This window comes from Rhea pennata, chromosome 19 (assembly GCF_028389875.1).
Source record: "Rhea pennata isolate bPtePen1 chromosome 19, bPtePen1.pri, whole genome shotgun sequence".
Taxonomy (NCBI): domain Eukaryota; kingdom Metazoa; phylum Chordata; class Aves; order Rheiformes; family Rheidae; genus Rhea; species Rhea pennata.
Window position 1 is genome coordinate 466,265 of NC_084681.1, and position 21,665 is coordinate 487,929.

The 21,665-nt window shown below is 65.2% G+C and overlaps 4 protein-coding genes across 18 annotated transcripts; 2 read left to right on the plus strand and 2 right to left on the minus strand.

Moving 5' to 3' along the window:
- Positions 1 to 23: 23 nt before the first annotated feature.
- ARL16 (ADP ribosylation factor like GTPase 16) lies at positions 24 to 2,451 on the plus strand. 8 transcript variants are annotated; one of them, XM_062591420.1, is made up of 5 exons: positions 24 to 182; positions 467 to 584; positions 693 to 806; positions 1,131 to 1,246; positions 1,518 to 2,451. In XM_062591420.1, the coding sequence occupies exons 1-5, from the start codon at positions 52 to 54 to the stop codon at positions 1,687 to 1,689; spliced, it is 651 nt and encodes a 216-aa protein (XP_062447404.1). In that variant the 5' UTR covers positions 24 to 51; the 3' UTR covers positions 1,690 to 2,451. The 8 variants fall into 8 exon arrangements, with proteins under 8 accessions (XP_062447404.1, XP_062447405.1, XP_062447410.1 ...); XM_062591421.1 differs by having other exon boundaries at positions 24 to 130; positions 526 to 584; XM_062591422.1 differs by having other exon boundaries at positions 129 to 182; positions 528 to 584.
- A 347-nt stretch (positions 2,452 to 2,798) lies between these two features.
- TMC6 (transmembrane channel like 6) lies at positions 2,799 to 13,798 on the minus strand. Of its 8 annotated transcripts, none has more exons than XM_062591417.1 (20): positions 13,702 to 13,798; positions 13,291 to 13,415; positions 12,988 to 13,101; positions 12,756 to 12,908; positions 12,565 to 12,670; positions 12,396 to 12,492; positions 9,746 to 10,000; positions 9,453 to 9,634; positions 9,231 to 9,375; positions 8,813 to 8,968; positions 8,434 to 8,609; positions 8,263 to 8,344; positions 8,069 to 8,166; positions 7,860 to 7,955; positions 7,436 to 7,511; positions 5,241 to 5,374; positions 4,634 to 4,810; positions 4,381 to 4,459; positions 4,125 to 4,203; positions 2,799 to 2,930 (listed from the first exon to the last, which is right to left on the minus strand). In XM_062591417.1, the coding sequence occupies exons 1-19, from the start codon at positions 13,755 to 13,757 to the stop codon at positions 4,132 to 4,134; spliced, it is 2,379 nt and encodes a 792-aa protein (XP_062447401.1). In that variant the 5' UTR covers positions 13,758 to 13,798; the 3' UTR covers positions 2,799 to 2,930; positions 4,125 to 4,131. The 8 variants fall into 8 exon arrangements, with proteins under 8 accessions (XP_062447401.1, XP_062447399.1, XP_062447400.1 ...); XM_062591415.1 differs by lacking the exon at positions 2,799 to 2,930 and adding an exon at positions 3,558 to 3,792; XM_062591416.1 differs by lacking the exon at positions 2,799 to 2,930 and adding an exon at positions 3,558 to 3,837.
- Positions 13,799 to 14,872: 1,074 nt separating this feature from the next.
- SYNGR2 (synaptogyrin 2) lies at positions 14,873 to 17,918 on the plus strand. The gene is made up of 4 exons (XM_062591419.1): positions 14,873 to 15,008; positions 15,619 to 15,856; positions 16,202 to 16,341; positions 16,533 to 17,918. Exons 1-4 carry the CDS (start codon positions 14,904 to 14,906, stop codon positions 16,728 to 16,730), a joined length of 681 nt encoding a protein of 226 aa, XP_062447403.1. The 5' UTR covers positions 14,873 to 14,903; the 3' UTR covers positions 16,731 to 17,918.
- Positions 17,919 to 18,279: 361 nt separating this feature from the next.
- On the minus strand, positions 18,280 to 21,540 carry TK1 (thymidine kinase 1). Its single transcript, XM_062591709.1, has 7 exons — positions 21,439 to 21,540; positions 20,934 to 20,965; positions 20,748 to 20,861; positions 20,574 to 20,667; positions 20,155 to 20,244; positions 19,957 to 20,076; positions 18,280 to 19,829 (listed from the first exon to the last, which is right to left on the minus strand). The coding sequence occupies exons 1-7, from the start codon at positions 21,502 to 21,504 to the stop codon at positions 19,671 to 19,673; spliced, it is 675 nt and encodes a 224-aa protein (XP_062447693.1). The 5' UTR covers positions 21,505 to 21,540; the 3' UTR covers positions 18,280 to 19,670.
- Positions 21,541 to 21,665: the final 125 nt, after the last annotated feature.

The following is a 21,665-nucleotide window of genomic DNA, read 5'->3' on the forward strand; positions in this document are numbered from 1 at the left end:
GCTTCCGCGGGCGGGGCGGGCCTTCCGCCGCGGGCGGGGCGGGGCGGGCGCATGGCGGGCCCGCGCCCTCCGTGCCTGCTGCTGGGGGCGGCGGGCGTCGGCAAGAGCCTGCTGGTGAAGCGGCTCCAGAATATCCGGGGCCGCCCTGGCGGGGGGCGCCCGAGGGGCGCGTCCGGGGCCCGGTGAGGTACCCGGGGTATGGGGTGGCCGGAGGCGGGGTGGGGCGTGTCCGGGATCCTGGGGCCCGGGGTTGGCCGTGTCCCGGCTGCGGGCTGTGCGGGATCAGGGGCGTCTGGGTCCTGGGATGGGGCACATCCAGGACCCGGGGCATCTGGAATGCGGGTGCTCAGGTGCCGGGGGCGTCTGGGTCATGGGACGCCCGGGAGGTGGGGGCTGCGGGGGCTGCGGGTGCTGCGGGGTGTCCAGGATGCCTGGGGAGGTGCGGGGTGCCCAGCGTGTCCTACAGATCCCAGCGTGGCAGGCGCAGCCGTGTGCCCTTCTGGCTGGTCCTTAACCTGCGTGCACAGCTGAGCTCCAAGGAGGGGGCCCAGGGCCTGGGTGAGCCCCCGGCCACGCTGCCGACGGTAAGGTGGGTCAGCCGGCTGGGATGGTTTGCTGGCTGGGGCTCGGCTGGGCCCTGGAGCTGGCTGTCAGCAGGGATGTAGCTGGTGTGGTGTCTCCTAACCCTGCAGGTGGGCACAAATCTGACGGACCTGTTGCTGCAGAGAAAGATCACGATCCGAGAGCTGGGGGGCTGCATGGGCCCCATCTGGCCCAGTTATTATGGAGACTGCAGTGCTGTCCTGGTGAGTGGCATCCCCCACGCGTGCGTTTGGCGCGTGGCCTTGTCACCAGGTGTGCTGCAGCAGCCCTGCACTCAGTCACGGCCCCACAGGAAGAATCCATCCAAGGAAGGGGTGAGGGTGCTGGGGAAGGGCAACCTTGTGTCTGGGGGCTCCAGGCTGGGCCCTGCTTTGCTGTGGGGATTGACACCCCTTGGTTTTGTCCTGTGCTGCGATTTCCTCCTCTCCATGCTATGATTTGGACCTGGGCTGGTGTGATGGTCTTCCAGTTGCTGCAGCATCCTCACCTACATCTCTCACAAGCGCTTTTGCCTTTTGTTCCTGCAGTTCATGATTGATGCTGCCAACCCCACCCAGATCTCCTCGTCCTGCATTCAGCTGCTGTCCCTCCTCTCTGCAGAACAGCTCGCGTCTGTGTCTGTGCTGATCCTCTTCAATAAGATGTAAGGAGAGGCATCTGCTTGGAAGATGCCAGGTGGGGGGCAGCCACAGTCAGAGCACTGAGGGCCTATCATGGCTCCTATGCCATTTCTAGACAAGTGACACCCAAGGAAACCCAGCACCTCTGGGGGGTGGCAGCCTGGCTTTGCTGCACTCCCTTCAGGCCAGCTGAGCATGATGACTGGGTTGGGCAGGAAAGGGGAGTCATGAGCAGTGGGTTAATGCAGCCTCCCCTTTTTCCTCCCTCTCCCCATTCCTCATTGCTGGCTGCAGTGATCTGCCCTGCTGCATGTCGCTGGTGGAGATGAAGTCACTGTTCCGCATGCAGGACATTGTCTCCTGCGCATCGCAGCCCATCACGATGGTGGAGACCAGCGCCCGTGATGGCACCGGCCTGCCTGACGTCCTGCAGTGGCTTCAGGCCACCCTTAGAGATCCCAGCTGACACTGAGGCATGCCCTGCCCCGGGTGTCTGGGCCAAGGGACTTGTGTGGCAGCTCACACACAGCCTGTCACCCAGATGGGGCTCAAGGGAGTAAAGAAGGTGGCTGGAACAGCTGCCTGCACGGAGCTGTGGGTAGAGCTGAGGGCAGTGAGGTGGACTGATGGTAGGAAGTAGCTCTTTGAGATGTCACAGTAAAACTGTGAAGCCTCCAGACTTCCTACTTACTGTACAGACTGGCGGTTATCCTGTGACTGGGTAGAAAGCCCTGCCTTTCGTGGGAAGGAATGACCAGGAATCTTGGAGGTCAGTCTCTCCTTCCCACGATAGCCCATCCTTAGCCTCTTCTAAGGCAGAACTCTGCCTTCAAGCTCTCCTGGTGAGAGTGCTGCAGTGCTCCTGGACTCCTCTCTGCAGGGTTCTGGGACAGGTGGATCAGGTCAGACCCTGCCCTGTTCTTGTTTCGGGGCTGGAGTGGGCTGTGCATTTCACCCATCTGTCTCAGATTCTAGAGTCCCTCTGCAAGCAAGACTTGCTGAGGCTTTGCTACCTATGAGCAAAAGACTGTGGCCAGTTAAAAGAATACAGCTCTTTTCTCCAGGTGTAGTGCTGTCTCTTGCAAGAATAGAAAACCATAGGTCTTGTATCTGTGTAAAGATGAAAGGTAAGGCTTCACAGAGGCACAGTCTCTGCTGCAAATCAGCAGCTACATAATGAAATACTATGTAAGCATGTTTACACAGATTAAAAGCAACCCAAGTCCTATGTACTAGTGTCCAACAAGGGGCAAATGGATATCCCCAGCACTGTACTGCTTACAAGGACATGGGAGCTGGCCTCCATTGCGCTAGTGATGCTTCCAAGGTGTACACTTAGCTGCGCACTTATCCTCTGTTTCATGTGAACACACGTGCGTTCACATGAGCTTGTAGCCTGAGTTTGGAAGCAGCATAAAGGCAAGGAGGGGAGAGAGGCCTCCCGCGTGTCTGCTGGAGCCACGTTGGGGCCCCATGGGACAGGCTGTCGCAGCGCTCACAGGTAGCGGGGCGAGCACCAGCAGCAGGGTGTTCACAGCAGTACAAGCCGGTGTGCTTCCAGGACTCCGTGGCTGCTGCCTCGCGCTGTGTCTTGCAGAGGGTGAAAGGATAAGGGGAAGTGCACTGGCTCCTGGGCTGGGCAAAGTGTGGTGGTGAAGTGGTTACTCAGCTCCTGGCTGAGTGGAATGTCCCCTCCAGGATGCCAACCTGCAGGGAGAAGCGGGGCTGCATCCTAAAGGGAATTACCTGGCCTTTGGGTCTTTTTACATGATCAGAAACCTCAAAGTTGGGGGGGGGGGGAACATGCAAGAAACCAATACCGTGAGGCAGCTACCTCCTCTCGCCCTGTGACGGCCCGGTGAGGAGCGGAGCTGCTGCGGGTGCCCTAAAGAGTGGCGGGTGGATGGGAAGGGCTGAGGGCAGCTCAGGGGCTCGCGCAGCCACCAAATTTCAGCTTCCGATGTGGAACTCCGCGGGTTTTGGACGGGCAGAGACGCACCAACCCCAGTGCTGGCACTGCCTGGCTGGGACTGACTGTGTGTCTGGCTGGGGCCAGGGGAGCACAGAGTTCCTGCTCCAGTTGTGCCAGCGCCATGGAGCTGCCATTGGGGCCGGGGCTGCCCTGGGGGCCAGGACCACCCACCCCGGCAGCCCACCCCATCCCATCCCACCCAGTCCATCCCGTCCCCTCCCGTCATGCCCCAGCAGCCCATCCAGTCCTGTCTGTTCCCACCCCATCCTATCCCGTCCCGTCCTGCCCCAGCAAGACCACAGTGCTGCAAAGCTCTGGCAAAAGGGGAATGTGGTGCTGATGACCAGGCGGACACCCAGGGCTCTGCTGCGGAGTGAGTTTTTAATGGGCTGTTCTAGCTGCAGCCAGGCAAACAGGTGCTGGTCCCAAAATGAAGCTGTCAGGCTTCTCAGCAGTACTAGGTGCTTCCCAGTCCGGCAGGCCAGATCTTCGGTTGCCTGGAAGGAGGGCTGCCACAGCCCCGCATGCGGGAAGGCATCTGCCAGCGCTGGGGGCTCCTGCCCTGGCCTCATCCGCGTGACAGCAGAGCTGGTGCTGCTGTGCCAGGCAGGGGACAGAGCTGCGTCAACACCTCGGATGACCCTGCACGGGGCCACGCTGCTGCCAGGTGCTGCAAGTACGAGTACGTTGCAAGCTCCCTCCCTTTGGACAGCAAATATCCTGTCCCAGTTCCTGGCTGCATGGGAAGGTCACAGCTCTCTGCTGGCAGCAGCTGCACACAAAGCAAGGGCTGTCCGGCCGCTGGTGTCTGGGGTGGCCCGGAGCAGGGTTTGCCCTCGCACCCAGCTCTGTGTCCCTGGAGTGGCTACCCGGGGGCTCCAAAGCGCTGTCCTGCACTCCGAGCCCCCAGGAGCATCCCGGCGCCTCACCTGGGGCTCAGCTGTATCTCTCTCTCTGCTCGTAAATGGAGTGAAGCTTCTGAATGAGAAACCTCTTGTCTTCTGCCTCCTACAAGAGCAGACAGCTCACGGTGAGCAGGGGCAGCAGATGCGCTCCTGCATCGTTCAAGCGGCAGCGCTGGCCGACGGGGTCAAAGCTGAACGCAGCCGTGCCTGGGGCTCCCAAGCAAGGCGCGGAGCAGCAGGGAGCCGCGGGGACGCGGGGCGGCACGTGGAGCTCACTCACCTTGAAGATCTGCTCCTTCAGCAAGTTAATGATTATCCGATGGCCCTTCATGACCTGGATGTTGAAGTAGATCATGGCTCTGCAACGACAGGCACGAGTGGGATGATGGCACCAGGGCTGGAGGACTCTCGCTCCTGGCCCCACACCAGGGCAACACCCCAGCTCCAGCCCTGTTCAGGGTTGTGGCACTGACAGTGGGACCCCCCCCAAAATGTGGGCCCAGGTTTCAGCCTTGGCTCCGCTCCCTACTCACAGCAGCCCCCCAGACGTGAGGAAGAGCAAGGCGGTGTTCTCCACCAGGTACAGGTGGATCCAGGTGAACCAGGTGACATTTGGGCTGGACTTCTCCAGCAAGTGCACCCAGGTCTTCCCTGACTCGTAGATGGTTTCCATCCCCTGGAAGGGACCACAGGTTTCCGATGGCTTCACCCTGAGTGGACAGAGCGCAGGAGTCAGCAGGTGCTGCTCTGCGTGGGGGACCATTGGGCTCCACACATCCCACGCAGCCCTCTCCCTAGCTCAGGGCACGGCTCTGACCCACATTTCCAGGACTCCACGGTCTAAGCCCAACTCTGCTCCAGGCCCGTCCCCAGCAGCTGGACCAAGGCGTTCTCACCCTTGTGCCCTGCAGTGGGGAACATCTGGAAATGCCTCAACAGCTGGGAAAGCAGGCAGAACCCAACTGCTGCTGCGCCTTGTGCAACGGCCAGTGTTTTGCCACCAGAGCGAGCGTTGCCCGGTGCAGTGCCAGGCACAACACGCTCCGGAGGAGGCACTGCATCCCCGGGGTTCCCCCCCCCTCCGCGCCCGGCTGCCCCAGGCAGCTCTGCGCTGCTGGGCTGGGCCCCAGCGGTACTCACGACCAGATGGTGTAGAAGAGGAAGATGGCTGCGCCCAGGAAGGACGGGAAGCACAGCAGGGTGATGAACACAGTGCTCATATGAGACGCTTGCCAGGGCTTGCTAGGGGACTGGCAGTTTTGCACCAGGCTGGTCTGCAGACATGAAGCAGAGTGTCACATGCTGGAAGTGACCCCAGGCGTGGGACAGGAAGGCTGCTCCCCCCACTGCCTCCCGCCCCCTCTAGAAGCGGTAGAGCCAGCTCAGGGATGCAGCACCTGCAGCACCTCTGCCCCTGCGTGATGGGGCTGCTGGCTGCACGGTGCAGCATTTCTGGCTAGTATTCAAGCATTACTTTCTCCAAGCTCAAGAGCGGTGCATCCCTATGAGTAAGAAGTGCAGCAAAAGGGGCAGGAGACCTGCATGGGTGAGCAAGGAGCTCCTGGCCAAATTCAGGCAGAAGAAAAAAATACACAGAATGTGGAAGAGGGGACAGGCTGCTTGGGAGAATTATAGGAATGCAGCCAGAGTATGTAGAGATGCGGCGAGGAAGGCTAAGGCCCAGTTGGAATTGAGTCTGGCAAGGGATGTCAAGGACAATAGGAAGGGCTTCTTCAAATACATCAGCAGCAAGAGGAGGACTAGGGAAAATGTGGGCCCACTGCTGAATGGGGCGGGGGCCCTGGTGACAAGGGATGCAGAGAAGGCAGAATTACTGAATGCCTTCTTTGCTTCAGTCTTCACTGCTAAGGGCAAGGCTCAGGAATCCTGCAGCCTGGATGTGAGGGAGAAAGTCCAGAGAAGGGAAGATTTTCCTTTGGTTGAGGAGGAAAGGATTAGAGACCTTCTGGGCAGGCTAGACATCCACAAATCCATGGGCCCAGATGGGATGCACCCACGGGTACTGAGGGAGCTGGCGGATGTTGTTGCCAAGCCATTCTCCATCATCTTTGAAAAGTCATGGAGAACTGGAGAGGTGCCTGGGGACTGGAAGAAAGCCAGTGTCACTCCAGTCTTCAAGAAGGGCAAGGAGGACGACCCAGGCAGCCATAGGCCAGTCAGCCTCACCTCCATCCCTGGAAAGGTGATGGAACAGCTCATTCTGGAGGTCATCTCCAGACATATGGAGGAAAAGAAGGTGATCAGGAGTAGTCAGCATGGATTCACCAAGGGGAAATCCTGCTTAACCAACCTGATAGCCTTCTATGATGGAGTGACTGGCTGGATAGATGAGGGGAGAGCAGTGGACGTTGTGTCCCTTGTGTCAGCAAGGCTTTTGACACTGTCTCCCATAACATCGTCCTAGATAAGCTCAGGAAGTGTGGGTTAGACAAGCGGACAGTGAGGTGGATTGAGAACTGGCTGAAAGAGCTCAGAGGATTGTCATCAGTGGTGTGGTGTCTAGTTGGAAGCCTGAGGCTAGTGGCGTCCCCCAGGGCTCCGTACTGGGTCCCATCCTGTTCAACTTATTCATCAGTGACCTGGATGAGGGGACGGAGTGCCTCCTCAGCAAGTTTGCTGATGATACCAAGCTGGAAGGAGTGGCTGACACACCCGAGGGCTGTGCTGCCCTTCAAGGAGACCTGGACAGTCTGGAGAGCTGGGCGGAGAGGAACCTCCTGAGGTTCAACAAGAAGACAGGAGTCCTGCACCTAGGGAAAAATAACCCTAGGCACCAGTACAAGCTGGGGGCTGACCTGCTGGAGAGCAGCTCTGCAGAGAAGGACCTGGGAGTGCTGGTGGATGACAAGCTGACCATGAGCCAGCAATGTGCCCTTGTGGCCAAGAAGGCCAACGGTCTCCTGGGGTGCATTAGGAAGAGTGTTGTCAAGGAGGGGTCAAGGGGATGGGGACAAACTCTTTTCAGTTGTCCCATGTGACAGGACAAGAGGCAATGGGCAGAAACTGAACCACAGGAAGTTCCACTTGACCGTGAGGGGGGATTTCTTAACTGTGAGAGTGACGGAGCACCGGAACAGGTTGCCCAGAGAGGTGGTGGAGTCTCCTTCTCTGGAGATATTCAAGGCCCTCCTGGATGCAGCCCTGTCTAACATGCTGTAGGTGACCCTGCTGAGCAGCGGGGGTTGGACTACATGATCTCCAGAGGTCCCTTCCAACCCTACTGATTCTACGCCCTTCGCCAGGGCGCAGCACGGCCGTGGTGCTGCCCGCTGCCGGGAGCAGCCAGGAGCCGCCGAGTGTACGGGGCAGTGCACCTTTTTGATGTAGAAGAGCAGCAGCAGCTTCACGATCTGCACAGCCGGCAGGAGCGGCGAGAAGAGGACACCCAGCCTAGGAGAGAGGGAGGAAGAGGCGTTTGCCCTGGGCCCCGAGCGCACGGCGGTCAAGGCGCCGGGGGCGGCAGCACAGCAAGGCCAGCTGCAGGCAGGGCTCTGCGCAGCCAGGAGCAAGCGCGGGAGGCCCAGTGCCGGGTCTGGCCGCGCGGCCTCTGTCGTGCCGAGCGCTGGGGCCCAGGTCTGCCGAGCTGCCGGTTTCCCGCGTCCTTCCCGCGTGGCACTGGGCGTCCCCACGGTCCCCCTCAGCACCACGCGTGCAGCGGCGTGCTCGCACTGGTGAGCGGAGCACCGCGAGGCCTTTGCCAGCGGAGGAGCGAGCCGTCCCCGGCTGGGGACATCTCACCAGGTCAGGGTCTGCCCGTAGATCAGCTCCAGCACGTTGCGGGCAATGTCAAACTCGGGCCTCCGCCTCCTCTTCAGCCTCTTCTCCAAGACCAGCCTGAGAGAGGGAGAGGAGCTGGGCTGTGCCAGGACGCGGCACCCGGGGCAGAGCCGTCCCCGCTGCGGAGACCCTGGGCCGTGCCGTGCTGGGAGCCCTCCCGGACGTGTTACCTCCAGACCAGCTCCCCAAAGACGGTGTTCAGCAGTGTGAATATGAAGTCCATCACCATGAAGCGGTACAGGTCCTGCCCCACGCACGTCTCCCAGCACTGTGAGGGCGAGCAGAGGCGGTGGAGGCGGAGGCCAAAGGCACCTGCTGCCGCGCAGAGCCCGGCGCCCTGCGCCTCCCGCCCGTCCGCACTGACCGCCTCCGACGCGCAGACCACTTCGCGGCTGAGCCACTGGTAGCAGAGCAGCCCCAGCACCACCATCTTCAGCAAGAGGCTCCTGGGGAGCGGAGCGGCAGCGGGAGCCCCGGCTGGGCTGCGCAGCCCCGCGGCGCAGGAGGCTCCCCCAGCCCCTCCACGGCAGCCTACCTGCAGATGGCCACGTAGACCTCCAGCACAGGGGAATCCCACCTCTCCCAGGTGGCCAGCAAGTTGTAGATGTGGGGCATGGCCGCGTTGATGAACGACACCACGAGCGGCAGGACCAGCAGGATGGCTTCCTGCTGCCACTCGCTGACCGCACGGGCCAGGGCGTCCTGCTGAACCTGGGCATCGGGTCCCAGGGTGAGCGCAAGTCCCGCATGGGCGGGGGAAGAGGCTCAGCCCCCGTGCCCCGCAGATGCGAATAACGACGTTGGAGCAGGGGTGCTAGGCGCTGCCCGGAGGGATTTCCCTGCTCCCTCCCTGCCAGGCAACGCCGGGGGAGCCGGGCTGGCGCCGCAACGCCAGGGCGAGGGGCCGTGCTCACCGCGTGCATGTGCTCCGAGAAGAAGCGTACGGCCACCACCCAGCCCAGCACGGTGCCCAGGCAGAGGCCCCAGGCCAGGAGGCGGACGGCGACGTGCTCCAGCTGCCAGCAGCAGCTCCGGGGGCGGGAGCGCGACTGCTGCTCTGCAAGCAGCTCCTGCGAGACACCGGCGTCAGCAGTGCTGCCCGGCAGCCCGGGGTGCCGGGAGGAGGCTCCCGGGCAGCGCGTCCGGAGCAAGGACTCATCCCGCTGCACCGAGGAGGGACGCGGGGGCAGACGCACGGTCGGGGCGCGTCTGCAGCCGCAGCCGTCGCCGGTGTGGCACGCAGGCACGGGGCGCTGAGCCTGGGGGGCGGAGAGGCGCCCGCAGACGCCGTCGCCCTCCGGGCTGCAGCCCCAGGCCCGCCCCGCGCCTCACCTTCAGCTGGGTGCAGATGTTCTCAGACTGCAGCTTCACCCAGTGCCTCTGGACCACCTTGAAGTCCCAGGCGTAGAAGACCTTGATGCCCAGGTCCCTTGCCGGGCCGCCCAGGCGGTAGCTCTCCCCAAAGGAGCGGGACAAGCTGCAGCAAGGGGGACGGCGTCAGGGCAGGGGGCCGGGCGGCGAGGGGCAAGGCGGGCGCCAGCGCTGCCGACTCACCAGTACACCAGCAGGACGCAGGTGAGGAAGAAGGAGACCCCGACGGTGAACACGTAGGCCAGCGGCATGTTGTAGGGGTGCGCGGGGGCCGCGGCGCTGCAGTTGGGGCGGGCGGCACAGGGCTCGTTGAGGGTGTCGTTGCTGTAGTAGCCGTAGTAGAGCAGCGAGCGGGTGAAGTAGCCCTGCGGGAGAGCGCGGGTCGGGCCGGGGCTGGGCCGGGGTGCCGCCACCAGCCCGGCGAGCCCGCGGCAGGCACGGGGCAGCGCGGGCGCCGCCGCGCCGGCCGGGCTTACCGCTCCGGTGAGCACGTCGAGGCCGGTGAAGGGCCTGCGGCTGGCCGGGGCGGGGGGATAGGCGGCCTGTGGGGCCACCACGAAGACCAGGAGGAGGAGGAACAAGAAGACGTTGAACATGAGGAGTGTCTTGAGGAAGAGGAAGTAGGAGAGGACGCTGGAGCCGAAGCGGCTGCCGATCTGCTTCAGGGCGCGATGCCACGGCCGGGCGGCGGACAGCAGCGAGAGGAGTCCGTACCACAGCCCCCGGCAGCCCTGCAGCGAGAGAGCGGGGGAGAGCACGCCAGGGCGGCAGCACTGCGTCCCGCAGCGCCTCCCGCGTCCCGCAGCGCCTCCCGCGTCCCCGCAGCGCCTCCCGCGTCCCGCAGCGCCTCCCGCGTCCCCCCAGCGCCTCCCGCGTCCCCCCAGCGCCTCCCGCGTCCCGCAGCGCCTCCCGCGTCCCCCAGCGCCTCCCGCGTCCCCGCAGCGCCTCCCGCGTCCCCCAGCGCCTCCCGCGTCCCCCAGCGCCTCCCGCGTCCCGCAGCGCCTCCCGCGTCCCCGCAGCGCCTCCCGCGTCCCCCAGCGCCTCCCGCGTCCCCCAGCGCCTCCCGCGTCCCGCAGCGCCTCCCGCGTCCCCGCAGCGCCTCCCGCGTCCCCCAGCGCCTCCCGCGTCCCGCAGCGCCTCCCGCGTCCCCCCAGCGCCTCCCGCGTCCCCGCAGCGCCTCCCGCGTCCCGCAGCGCCTCCCGCGTCCCCCAGCGCCTCCCGCGTCCCCCAGCGCCTCCCGCGTCCCCGCAGTGCCTCCCGCGTCCCCCAGCGCCTCCCGCGTCCCCCAGCGCCTCCCGCGTCCCGCAGCGCCTCCCGCGTCCCCGCAGCGCCTCCCGCGTCCCCCAGCGCCTCCCGCGTCCCGCAGCGCCTCCCGCGTCCCCGCAGCGCCTCCCGCGTCCCGCAGCGCCTCCCGCGTCCCCGCAGCGCCTCCCGCGTCCCCCAGCGCCTCCCGCGTCCCCCAGCGCCTCCCGCGTCCCGCAGCGCCTCCCGCGTCCCCGCAGCGCCTCCCGCGTCCCGCAGCGCCTCCCGCGTCCCCGCAGCGCCTCCCGCGTCCCCCAGCGCCTCCCGCGTCCCGCAGCGCCTCCCGCGTCCCCCCAGCGCCTCCCGCGTCCCCCCAGCGCCTCCCGCGTCCCGCAGCGCCTCCCGCGTCCCCCAGCGCCTCCCGCGTCCCCGCAGCGCCTCCCGCGTCCCCCCAGCGCCTCCCGCGTCCCCGCAGCGCCTCCCGCGTCCCCCAGCGCCTCCCGCGTCCCGCAGCGCCTCCCGCGTCCCGCAGCGCCTCCCGCGTCCCCCCAGCGCCTCCCGCGTCCCCGCAGCGCCTCCCGCGTCCCCCAGCGCCTCCCGCGTCCCGCAGCGCCTCCCGCGTCCCCCCAGCGCCTCCCGCGTCCCGCAGCGCCTCCCGCGTCCCGCAGCGCCTCCCGCGTCCCCGCAGCGCCTCCCGCGTCCCGCAGCGCCTCCCGCGTCCCCGCAGCGCCTCCCGCGTCCCCCAGCGCCTCCCGCGTCCCGCAGCGCCTCCCGCGTCCCGCAGCGCCTCCCGCGTCCCCGCAGCGCCTCCCGCGTCCCCCAGCGCCTCCCGCGTCCCGCAGCGCCTCCCGCGTCCCCCAGCGCCTCCCGCGTCCCCCAGCGCCTCCCGCGTCCCCGCAGCGCCTCCCGCGTCCCCCAGCGCCTCCCGCGTCCCGCAGCGCCTCCCGCGTCCCCCCAGCGCCTCCCGCGTCCCCGCAGCGCCTCCCGCGTCCCCCAGCGCCTCCCGCGTCCCCGCAGCGCCTCCCGCGTCCCGCAGCGCCTCCCGCGTCCCCGCAGCGCCTCCCGCGTCCCCCAGCGCCTCCCGCGTCCCGCAGCGCCTCCCGCGTCCCCCAGCGCCTCCCGCGTCCCCCAGCGCCTCCCGCGTCCCCGCAGCGCCTCCCGCGTCCCCCAGCGCCTCCCGCGTCCCCCAGCGCCTCCCGCGTCCCCCCAGCGCCTCCCGCGTCCCGCAGCGCCTCCCGCGTCCCCGCAGCGCCTCCCGCGTCCCCCAGCGCCTCCCGCGTCCCCCCAGCGCCTCCCGCGTCCCGCAGCGCCTCCCGCGTCCCGCAGCGCCTCCCGCGTCCCCCAGCGCCTTCCGCGTCCCCCCAGCGCCTCCCGCGTCCCGCAGCGCCTCCCGCGTCCCCGCAGCGCCTCCCGCGTCCCCCAGCGCCTCCCGCGTCCCGCAGCGCCTCCCGCGTCCCCCAGCGCCTCCCGCGTCCCCCCAGCGCCTCCCGCGTCCCGCAGCGCCTCCCGCGTCCCGCAGCGCCTCCTCCCTCCCGTGGTGCCCCATCACCTGCCCGTGTCCCCCCATCACCTGCCCGTGCCCCATGTCCCCCCATTGCCTCCTGCGTCCCACATCCCCCCATCACCTGCCCATGTCCTGCATGCCCCCATCGCCTCCTCTGTCCCGTGGGGCCCTGTTGCCCGCTGCCTCCCACCTCCTCCCATCACCTGCCCCATCCCACATCCCCGTCGCCTCCCACCTCCCATGTCCCCCCGCCACCTCCCACCTCCCGCGCCCCCCCATCGCTCGCCCCGTCCCGCAGTGCCCCTGCCGCCTCCTGCCCCAGCCCGGCCCGGCGGCCCTGGCGGCTGGCGGCCCTGGTGCAGCCGTGCGCACCGACTTACGAGGATGATGTGGTACTTGCAGCGGCCGCAGGGCGAGCAGGAGACCCCGCACCAGGCGCCGTCCCTCGGGGAGCCCCTCTGCCCGTTCAGCTCCCGCCTGCCGGCGGAGAGGGGCGTCAGGGGCGGCTCGGCGGGGACGGCTGCTGGGCGGCGCGCGGAGCGGACCCACCTGAGCGTGCGCTTCTCCGCCAGGCTGAGCGGCATCGAGAGCAGCACGCGGCTGCGCTGGCCGGGCGGGAGGCTCCGCAGCTCCTTCGCCAGCAGGCTCCGCGTCTCTGGGGGCACAGGGCGGGCTGGAGCCGGCGGGGCGCAGAGCGGGGACGCTGCCCGGCGCGCGCTGCCCAGCCCCGGGGCGCTCACCGTCCAGCGTGGCCGTGGCCAGGTCGACGTGGCGCTGCTGCAGGCTGGGCCGCGCGACGCGGACGAGCTGGTGCAGCGACGGGCGGCTGCTGCGGCACCGCAGCTGGGCCGTGCGGTTGCAGTACTGGGCGATGACGGCCCCGCGGCTGCGCCCTGCGGCGGGAGGGCGGGCTGAGCGGCGGCCCCGGCGGCCCCGCGCCCGGCCCGGGCTCGGCGGCAGGGCTGCGCTCACCGATGGTGCGGCTGGGCATGCTGGCGAGGACCCGCAGCGTGGCCGAGGAGTACGCGGCGTGCTCTTCGCCCAGCTCGGGCTCCGGCCAGCCCGTGGCCCACGGCGCCGGGGGCTCTGCGGAGAGGCGGCAGGATGCAGGGTGGCGGGACCGGCGCGCTCCGGGCTGCAGGCACACTCCTCACCCCCCCCCCCCGAGGGCTGCTCCACGCTGCTGGCACCCGCCGAGCTGCCAGCAGGCTCCCGCGAGCGCGTCGGCTGCGGCAGAGGCGCGAGGCGGCCCGTGGCCTCGACAGCGGCACTTACCTCTGCCCCTCGCCTGCATCTCCAACTCCATGACCGCTTCCGCCTCCACCAGGCTGCTCTGCTCCTGGATGAGCTCGCGGAAGGAGGTGTGCATGGCTCCCTCATTGCAGGGGCTCAAGTCCTGCCTGTGGGCACACGGACCCGGTACCAGGCTGCCTGGCTCAGGTACAGCTCAGTGCAGCGGCCCCAGCGGGGCCGAGCCCCCGCAGCCTCCGTGCCCAACCCGGGCCTGGGTCCGGAGCCGGGCAAAAGCCCCCGAGTCCGGCCCGGGGCCGGGCTGCGCTGCCTGTGACGTGGGCGTCGGGTGCCGGCCGTGCCGGAGCGCGGTGGCCCCGGCAGCGGGGCAGGAGCCCGGGCCGAGCCCGCGCTGCGGCGGACGGCGTGCGGAGGACTAAGCCGGCCTGCGCTTACCCGTCGCTCTCGGCGTCCTCGGGGAGCTGGAGGGAGACGGCGGGCGGCTCGGCCATCGCGGGGGCTCTCGCAGCTGCCCGGGCCGGGCACGTCGCGCCGCCCTGCGCAGCGCGGCGGATGTCGGCGAGCCCGGGCCCGCGCCAGGCGCTGCCGGCACCCGGCTCCCACGGCCGGCGGGGCCCTGCCCGCCCCGGGGCGGAGCCGGGCCGGCGGGAGCACGGGGCCGCCGGAGCCCGTCGCGCAGGGCGTCGGGGCGGCGCGGCCCAGCCGCCCGTGCGGAGGGCGGGCAGGGAGGGAGCGGGGACGAGGGCGAGCGCGGCGAGGCGCGGGCTGCCGGCGGGAGCCCTGCGAGCGCGCCGCGGGGGGAGCGCCCCGACGGCGCCCCGCGCCGCCCGCCGCGGCCGTTGCACAGGAAGAGGCGCGGGCGGAGCGCGGCCCCCGGGCGGAGCTGCCGGCGGCTCCCTGCTCCCGCCCGCGGCAGCCGCCCGCGCTGGCTGCCGGCCCGGGCGGCCGCGGCGCGGGGGGCGGCGCGGGGCGGGCGGCGCCGTCGGGGCGCTCCCCCCGCGCCGCGGCCGGGCCGGCAGCCAGCGCGGGCGGCTGCCGCGGGCGGGGCGCCCCCCGCCCCGGGCTTTGTGCTGGGCCAGGAAACCCGCCAGCCCCACGGGGCTCCCCTCGGGGCCCCCACGCCGTCGGGGTGCGCAGGGCTGCGCGACCGCTGCCTGTCGGGAGGCAGCAGTTCCCTGTAGCGCTCAGCACCGCAAGCCAGCCCGTCCCCTGTGCGGGGACCGAGTGCGCGACAGAACCCAGCACCCTGCACTGCTGCACCCTGCACTGCTGCACCCTGCACTGCTGCACCGCGCACGGCCTGCACCTTGCACAACCTGTATTGTGCAGCGCTGAAGTGTGCACTGCTGCACCGTGCACTGCTGCACCGTTCACGGTCTGCACCTTGCACTGCTGCACCGTGCACTGCTGCACCGTGCACTGCTGCACCGCGCACGGCCTGCACCTTGCACAACCTGTATTGTGCAGCGCTGCAGTGTGCACTGCTGCACCGTGCACTGCTGCACCGTGCACTGCTGCACCGTGCAGGGCCTGATCTGCCTGCACCCCCGCGGGGGGAGGCGGGGCCCGGCGCGGGCGGGGCCGCGTCTCGCCGCGCAGCAGCGGGGCGGAGCGGCGGCAGCGGAACCGGCGGCACCATGGAGGGCGGCGGCGGCGCCTACGGGGCGGCCAAGGCCGGCGGCGCCTTCGACGTGGGGCGCTTCGTGCAGCAGCCGCACGTCGTGGCGCGGATCGCCAGCGCGGTGAGTGGCCCCGGCCCCGGCCCCGGTCCCGGCGGGGCTGAGCCGGGCTGGGCCGCGCCGTGCGCCACGGGGCCTGCGCGGGCCTCGTCCCGCCCCCCCGGGGCCCCGTGTGACCCCCTCGGGGCCCCGTGTCACCCCCCGGGGACCCCGTGTCACCCCCCCCGGGGCCCCGTGTGACCCCCTCGAGGCCCCGTGTCACCCCCCGGGGACCCCGTGTGGCCCCCCCCGAGGCTCCGTGTCACCCCCCCCGGGGCCTCGTGTGACCCTCCCGGGGCCCGTATCACCCTCCGGGGACCTCGTGTGACCCCCCCTGGGGCCCCGTGTGACCCCCCCGGGGCCCCATGTCACCCCCTGGGGACCCTGTGTGACCCCGCAGGGCCCCGTGTGACCCCCCCCGGGGACCCTGTGTGACCCCGCAGGGCTCCGTGTCACCCCCCAGGGCCCCCATGTGACCCCTGCGGGGCCCTGTGTGACCTCCCCCCCACTTGACCCCCTCCCCGGCTCTGGCCCGTGGTGGCTCCAGCCCGCGGCCAGGGCTCTCGGCTGAGCTCTGGGGGGGCTGCGGCCCCCGGTGCCGCCCGCCGCGACGCCCCGGCCCGGGCTCCCGCAGATCTTCTCCCTGATCGTGTTCTGCTGCCTCATCGGGGAGGGCTACACCAACGTGCCCACCTCCTCCGAGCTCTTCTGCATCTTCAACCACAACGAGGACGCCTGCCGCTACGGCATCGGCATCGGCGTCCTCGCCTTCCTCGCCTGCATCTTCTTCTTCCTCGTGGACATCTACTTCCACCAGATCAGCAACGCCACCGACCGCAAGTACCTGGTCCTGGCGGACCTCAGCTTCTCAGGTAGCGCAGCAGGTGCCCCGGGCAGGGCCGGCCCGCTGCATGCAGGCTCGCGGCGCTGGCGCGCAGCGGCTGCCCTGTCCCACTCCCTGGGTGACGTGGCTGCCGTGCCTGGCGACGGGAGCTGCTCTGATCTGCTGGCACGGCGCCTGCGAGCCATGTGCTGCCAGGCACCGAGCGAGGGCCTGCCTGCCGACGGTGGTCCCAGTGGCTGTGGTGGGCTGATGGGAGCAGGAACCGGCCAGCTGGGCCACGCCAGCGATTCTGGGCCGTCCTATGACGGGTGGGGGACCTGCCTGGCACCAGCAAAAAGCAGACCCTGCCCCTCACACACACTTCCTCCCCCAGGGCTCTGGACGTTCCTGTGGTTCATTGGTTTCTGTTTCTTGACCAACCAGTGGGCCTGGACACCGGCCAAAGATGTGCGTGTTGGGGCTGACTCTGCCCGAGCTGCCATCACCTTCAGCTTCTTCTCCATCTTCTCATGGGTGAGCTGTGCTCCTGTGGAGCGTGGGCACTTGGCCCAGCCATGCTTGGGAGGTGATGTGGAAGGGCTCTGCGAGCCCTACAGCCTGGGACAGGCACTGTCACTGTGGCTGCATGTGGTCCCAGTGTCCCAGGGGCTGGTGCTGGCCTCTGCCTTGCTGCTTAGCTCTGATGGCCCCTCTCGTTTCTGTAGGGATTCCTGATTGCCTTTGCTTACAAGAGGTACAAGATGGGGGTAGAGGACTTTGCTCACAACTACGTCGACCCTACCCCAGAGGTCTCAGCTCCCTACTCCAGTTACCCGAACGTCAGCCACGACAGCTATCAGCAGCCACCCTTCACCCACACTGCGGACACCTCGGGGGGTTACCAGCCGCCGCCGGTGTACTGAGCCCCGTGCCAGGCAGTCCAGCAGGGACACCTGTGCAAGTGCAATTGTGTTTCATGGGGTGGGGAAGGTCTTGTAACTTGAATGGGGAAGGTGGGGGGGCAGGACGGTGGTGGCTGCTTTATGTTAAGGTCACTAGGCTTTGGTGCTGGTATATAGAAGGAGAGACCGCCTGGTCCTTGTGGAGCTGTAAGCTTTCCAGCTGGGAATGGGAGTGTAATGTGTAGCAGTGATATGTGAGTGCTGGGTGCAGACCTGCTGCTTGCAGTGAACTCTCCCTGGGAAGATGCCATGTGCAGACTCCCATGCACAGTATCTGCTCTGCCTTCCTTCCTGGCTCTGGAGAGGCTGAGCTCCTTTCCTTTCTGTTGTGCCTCTGGGGAAGCAGCTGTGGGAGGAAGCAGTGGTGTGTGGTTTTCAATCCTCCCAGGCCTGGCCCCTAGTTTTGGCTTCGGCAGTGCCATTGTGACTGCTGCCCTGACCTGTCCTTACACTGTTGCCTTTGCCAGTCCTGCTGGCTTTGATTCCCTAAAGTGCCACCTTTTACTTCTTCAGTGAGTGTCTTAACCCCCAGTGCAGCTGGACAATGCAGCCCAGCTCCTGCCTGCCTTTGAGCTCTTGTGCCTTCCTGCCTTCCCTCAGCTGCTGCTGCTGGGGGAGCTTGATGCCAAAGCCTTATGTTTATTAACTTCCTTGTACCATGCCTCCCCCTAAAGCCTGCACTATGACTGCTGGTGCTCACATGAAAGGGTTTGGGATCTCTGGAAGCAGCAAGCCCTGGTCTCTCTTACAGCAGGGCCATGGCCCAATCTTGTCCACAGCTCCACCTGCTACTGAGGAAGGTCCTCGTGAAGCATCTCCACTGCTGACTCAGTCCGCAGTAGTGCCTGCCTTCCTCACTTGCCTTCCACTAGGCGTGGTGTGTCCAGAGAAGCCAAGCTGTAGTCCTGTGTGCTACATGCTGCTCTGTGAGCAAAGCTCTGCTCAGCAGCTCATTTTCTCCCCAGGCTTTGAGTTGTGCCTCTCTGCATTTGGGCTATGCAGACTGGCTTGTCTCAGGTTGTATTTTTCTGCTGCACCTGTTCCTGGCAGCACTATGAGGTATGTGAACTATAGCTGCTGGGGCTGATACTGAAGTGTTCCTTTGTTTGCCACTGTAGAGATGGAATAAACTTTTTCACTTAGCCACCATGGGCCTTTCTTCACTGAAGAAGCAAAGTTGGGTTTTTCTCCTTTCTCTTCCCTCTCCTGCGGGATGAGACCAGAGTTTCCAAGAGGGGAAGCTGTGCAGAGCACTGTTTTGATCAGCTCTGTTGCTCCACAAACAGCACACTTAGGCTAGTGCCTATTTTTAGCAAGTGTTCCCTACTGCTCCTTATGGATACTGTTTGATAGAGGATTTGCGTAGCCAGCTCACAAACAACACCCATGTGACCAGCCTTCTAGCACATGCTGCTGCTTGTATGAAAGATCAGCCTGCGCTGTTTGCACAGCCTATTAAGTGAGAGCAAATCTTTGTCAGAGCAGTCTGGTATAGAGCACACACAGGCAATTTCATTAAGTTATTTATTAACCTAAAACAGTAGCAGTACTACCTTCCCCCAGCCTCCAAGGGAAAAGCCTAGGCCTGGCAGTGAAGTGCTTGTGAATACTACAGCTGTAATGACTTCAAGTAATGCAGGTATAGGCAGTTTTTTTCAGGCAGCTCTTAAAACATTCTAGACAGGTGTTGCTTGATAGCACAATATTTGAGCATGGAGATTCGACCAAAGCAGCCTGAACAGAATGAGGAACGATTGTGTGGAGCCTGTGGACTCTGACCTACAGGAAAAGTACTTTTGCAAGGAGTAAAAGACTTCTGGAAGCTAAGTGAAGCAAAAGGGAAGAGGATGCTTCAGCCAAGGTATAGTAGAGGAAGCAGCAGGCCCAAGAATTCTTTGAAGGCTCAGGAGGGAGCAAGAGACATGACTATAATCAAGAACCATCCACTCAAAGCAGACACCCTTTTCCAAGTAGCTGGATTTTCACAGTAACAGTAGCCTAGTCTTACACAGATCAAGTCCTGAGCCTAAGAGTTGTGAAGTGGCAGCACCAAGCTTGGACTTGAGCAAAAAACCTTGATATTGGAGAAGTGACTTCCTGAAATGAAGTGACAACACCATTGTCTTCATAGGTAGACTACTACTAGATGCAGAGGCACTTTTAAGTTCAAGCCTAAAAAGAGTTTAAAACTTGAGCTGTCAAGTAGAGCCTTGTCTTTCCCCCATTCTGTTTTAATAAAAACTTACAGCAAATGAGTGTAACAGCAAGCTGACAGGCCATGCACAATTGTTAAAAGGCTGTCTGTAAGTAGGGCTAGGGAATGATATATATATTTCAGTTGAAAAGTTGGGCCACAGCTCTAGGTAAAAGAAAAGAAGTATCTCCTCAAACTATGTTAAAAAGGAAGTGGGTTCCAGATACTAAATTACTGTACATTGTCCTAGGGAACCTGGACTTCAGCAACAGTAGACGAGATTAAAAAAACAATCCTGTTCATATGCAAGTACAAGGACTTCTACCAGTCACTGGCCAGTTTGAACACATGAAATCTAGAACAGACTAGAAGTACTGCAAACTGTTAATGCCCTGCAGTCCAACTTAGTGTGATGGAGTTTTCCAGTACCAGCTTGTGTGGTGCATCAGTAATTACATCTGTCTCTTTTCAGTGTTCTGGGAAAGGGACTCACTTTTAGTCAGGCTGCTGTTTCAGCTCCCTCCAGCATTAGGTCCAGTTGATCATCCTCTTTCTTGGCACATGGTGCAGAGAAGCAGCAGCTTGTTTGGCAAGTAGAGCTGAGACATTTGACTTTTGCTAAAAGCAGGGGAAGACAATGCTGAAGTCTGGAAGCTACAGCCTTTACTTTGCCCTGCTCATTTTGTTCCTATGTTGGAGCCCAGGAGTCAAGAAGCAAAGATCTTTCGGGAGGCAGCCGTGTCCAACTGCTTTGCTCCTATGGGCACATTCTCCTTGTTTTCTGACCCAGGTTGGTAAGGCCTCTTCCGGAAGTAGCAGGCACGGCAGACGGAATGATACTTGTCTGCTCCTCCAATCACTTCAACCTGGCAAGAAAGATTGGAAGAGTGACCCTGCAGAATTCAGTTCACCTAAGGAGGTCCCTTCTCCCAGAGGAGCATGGCCAGCAAGATGAAAAGCTATTGCATTGCATTGTGTTCTGGGGGAACTCACCTCCCTCTCTGCTCCTAGCCTTTTTGTGTAGGAGGCTTCTCGGTAACACTCCATGCACACAGCATTCAGCTTCACCACGCTCTCTGCCAGTGGGACCAGGTTCAGGATGTTTCCAAAAGCCTGTGCCAAGATGGGAGCAGTTCTGTTGGTTGGAATCTATGAGCTTCTTAATACAGTAGCTAAAGGAAAGCATTTTACCTTTCTCTGGAAGGTCCCATCAAGAGCAGCAACAATGACAGTCTTTCCAGCATTGGCCATCATCTCACAGAACTCCACGATGTCTGGGAACTAGAAGAAATACAGAAATATTAGCGTCAGCAGAGAGAGGGGGCAGCACTTAACTGAGGATCCTGCAGTGTATGCCCAGGCAGTAGCACAGGGCACCAGAAAATTACAACAATGTGTCCTACCCAGGAGATGGACTCCAGCCCCACTGTCCTCAACTTGCAGGGATTAAGGGAAGGGTTTGACCTCAGGAACACAGTCTAGCAGGTCCAAGTTGTTCGAGGGATATTCCCCCCAGCCCAGGAGGATTTAGATCTTTTTCTGCATGGAGATGCTCTGAAGAGATTGCCCCATGCAGAGCACTCCAGGACCTGCCCTAGCCCTGCACTTACAAACTGGCCCTCGTCGATGCCGATGACTGCCGAGCTCAGTGCCTCCTGGTACACGTCCTTGAGGAGACACGCAGGGAGTGCCTCCATGGTGTTCCTGTGGAGGACAGGAGGTGAGCCAGGCAGCCTGGCCACCCAGGCCCACAAGAGCTGGTTCTTCCTGCCCATGGGACTTACCTGTCATGTGTGGAAACACCAGAGGCACAATAGCGTGTGTCCTTGGCATACTTCACCAGCAGGCACTGGTACTGAGCGAGTTGGAACCGCCGTACTCGCCGCATGAGCTCCGTGCTGCAAAAGACTGCTGTCAGCAGGCCCTGGGCACCTGCCAGCTCCCCGCCCTCCCATCTGATGTGGTCCTACCTCTTTCCGGAGAACATGGGTCCAAAAATCACCTGTGGGCAGCACCATGAGGGTCAGTGAGTGAGAGCACAGGCCTGACACCGGCACTGCTGCCGTCCCATCCGGCACAGGCCTGGCCATTGCCTTGTGCACTCCCGGGGTCCTGCCTGGTGCTGACCCCACCCTGCAGCCCCAGGATCCCACCCGGTCCCGGCCCAGCCTCACCATCGCCACCGCAGCCCCGGTATCCCACTCGGTCCCGCTCCAGCTCCACTGTCAGTCTGTGCAGCGCCAGGATCCCACCTGCTCCCGGCCCGGCCCTGACGTCCCGCCCGGCACGGCTCCCGCGCGGCCCGGCCCAGCCTGAGCCCCGTCCCCGCGGCCTGAGCGCCCCGCCCGGTCCCGGCACCGGTCCCGGCCCAACCCGACCGAGCCCGGTCCCAGCCCGGCATCGCCTCACGCAGCCGCCCCCCCCCCGCCGGTCCCGGCCTAGTCCCGCCTCACGCAGCGGCCGCGGGCGCCGCACCTGGATCTGCCCGCGCGGGCGGCTGGGCGAGCCGGGGTGGACGCCGGGCACCGTCAGGCAGTTCATGGTGCCGGTGCCGGTGCCGGTGCCGCCGCGCGCCCGCCAATCTGCCGAGTCGCCGGCGCCCCGCGCGGCGCGCCCGCCAATCCGCGAAGCCGCCGCTGCCCCGCCCCGCCGCGCCCGCCAATCCGCGAAGCCGCCGCTGCCCCGCCCCGCCGCGCCCGCCA

What these genes read in the sequence shown, in the direction of transcription:
- ARL16 (XM_062591420.1), top strand. Translation starts at nt 52, where the DNA reads ATGGCGGGCCCGCGCCCTCCGTGCCTGCTGCTGGGGGCGGCGGGCGTC. An exon ending in AGGGGCGCGTCCGGGGCCCG is followed by an intron (nt 183 to 466) that starts GTGAGGTACCCG and finishes CGTGTCCTACAG; the next exon opens with ATCCCAGCGTGGCAGGCGCA. An exon ending in CCCCGGCCACGCTGCCGACG is followed by an intron (nt 585 to 692) that starts GTAAGGTGGGTC and finishes CTAACCCTGCAG; the next exon opens with GTGGGCACAAATCTGACGGA.
- SYNGR2 (XM_062591419.1), top strand. Translation starts at nt 14,904, where the DNA reads ATGGAGGGCGGCGGCGGCGCCTACGGGGCGGCCAAGGCCGGCGGCGCC. An exon ending in GGCGGACCTCAGCTTCTCAG is followed by an intron (nt 15,857 to 16,201) that starts GTAGCGCAGCAG and finishes TTCCTCCCCCAG; the next exon opens with GGCTCTGGACGTTCCTGTGG. An exon ending in TCTTCTCCATCTTCTCATGG is followed by an intron (nt 16,342 to 16,532) that starts GTGAGCTGTGCT and finishes TCGTTTCTGTAG; the next exon opens with GGATTCCTGATTGCCTTTGC.
- TMC6 (XM_062591417.1), bottom strand. Translation starts at nt 13,757, where the DNA reads ATGGCCGAGCCGCCCGCCGTCTCCCTCCAGCTCCCCGAGGACGCCGAG. An exon ending in CTCACGTCTGGGGGGCTGCT is followed by an intron (nt 4,460 to 4,633) that starts GTGAGTAGGGAG and finishes CTGTCGTTGCAG; the next exon opens with AGCCATGATCTACTTCAACA. An exon ending in TGAAGGAGCAGATCTTCAAG is followed by an intron (nt 4,204 to 4,380) that starts GTGAGTGAGCTC and finishes CTGCTCTTGTAG; the next exon opens with GAGGCAGAAGACAAGAGGTT.
- TK1 (XM_062591709.1), bottom strand. Translation starts at nt 21,504, where the DNA reads ATGAACTGCCTGACGGTGCCCGGCGTCCACCCCGGCTCGCCCAGCCGC. An exon ending in GCCCGCGCGGGCAGATCCAG is followed by an intron (nt 20,966 to 21,438) that starts GTGCGGCGCCCG and finishes TGCTGCCCACAG; the next exon opens with GTGATTTTTGGACCCATGTT. An exon ending in GGCTAGGAGCAGAGAGGGAG is followed by an intron (nt 19,830 to 19,956) that starts GTGAGTTCCCCC and finishes CTTTCTTGCCAG; the next exon opens with GTTGAAGTGATTGGAGGAGC.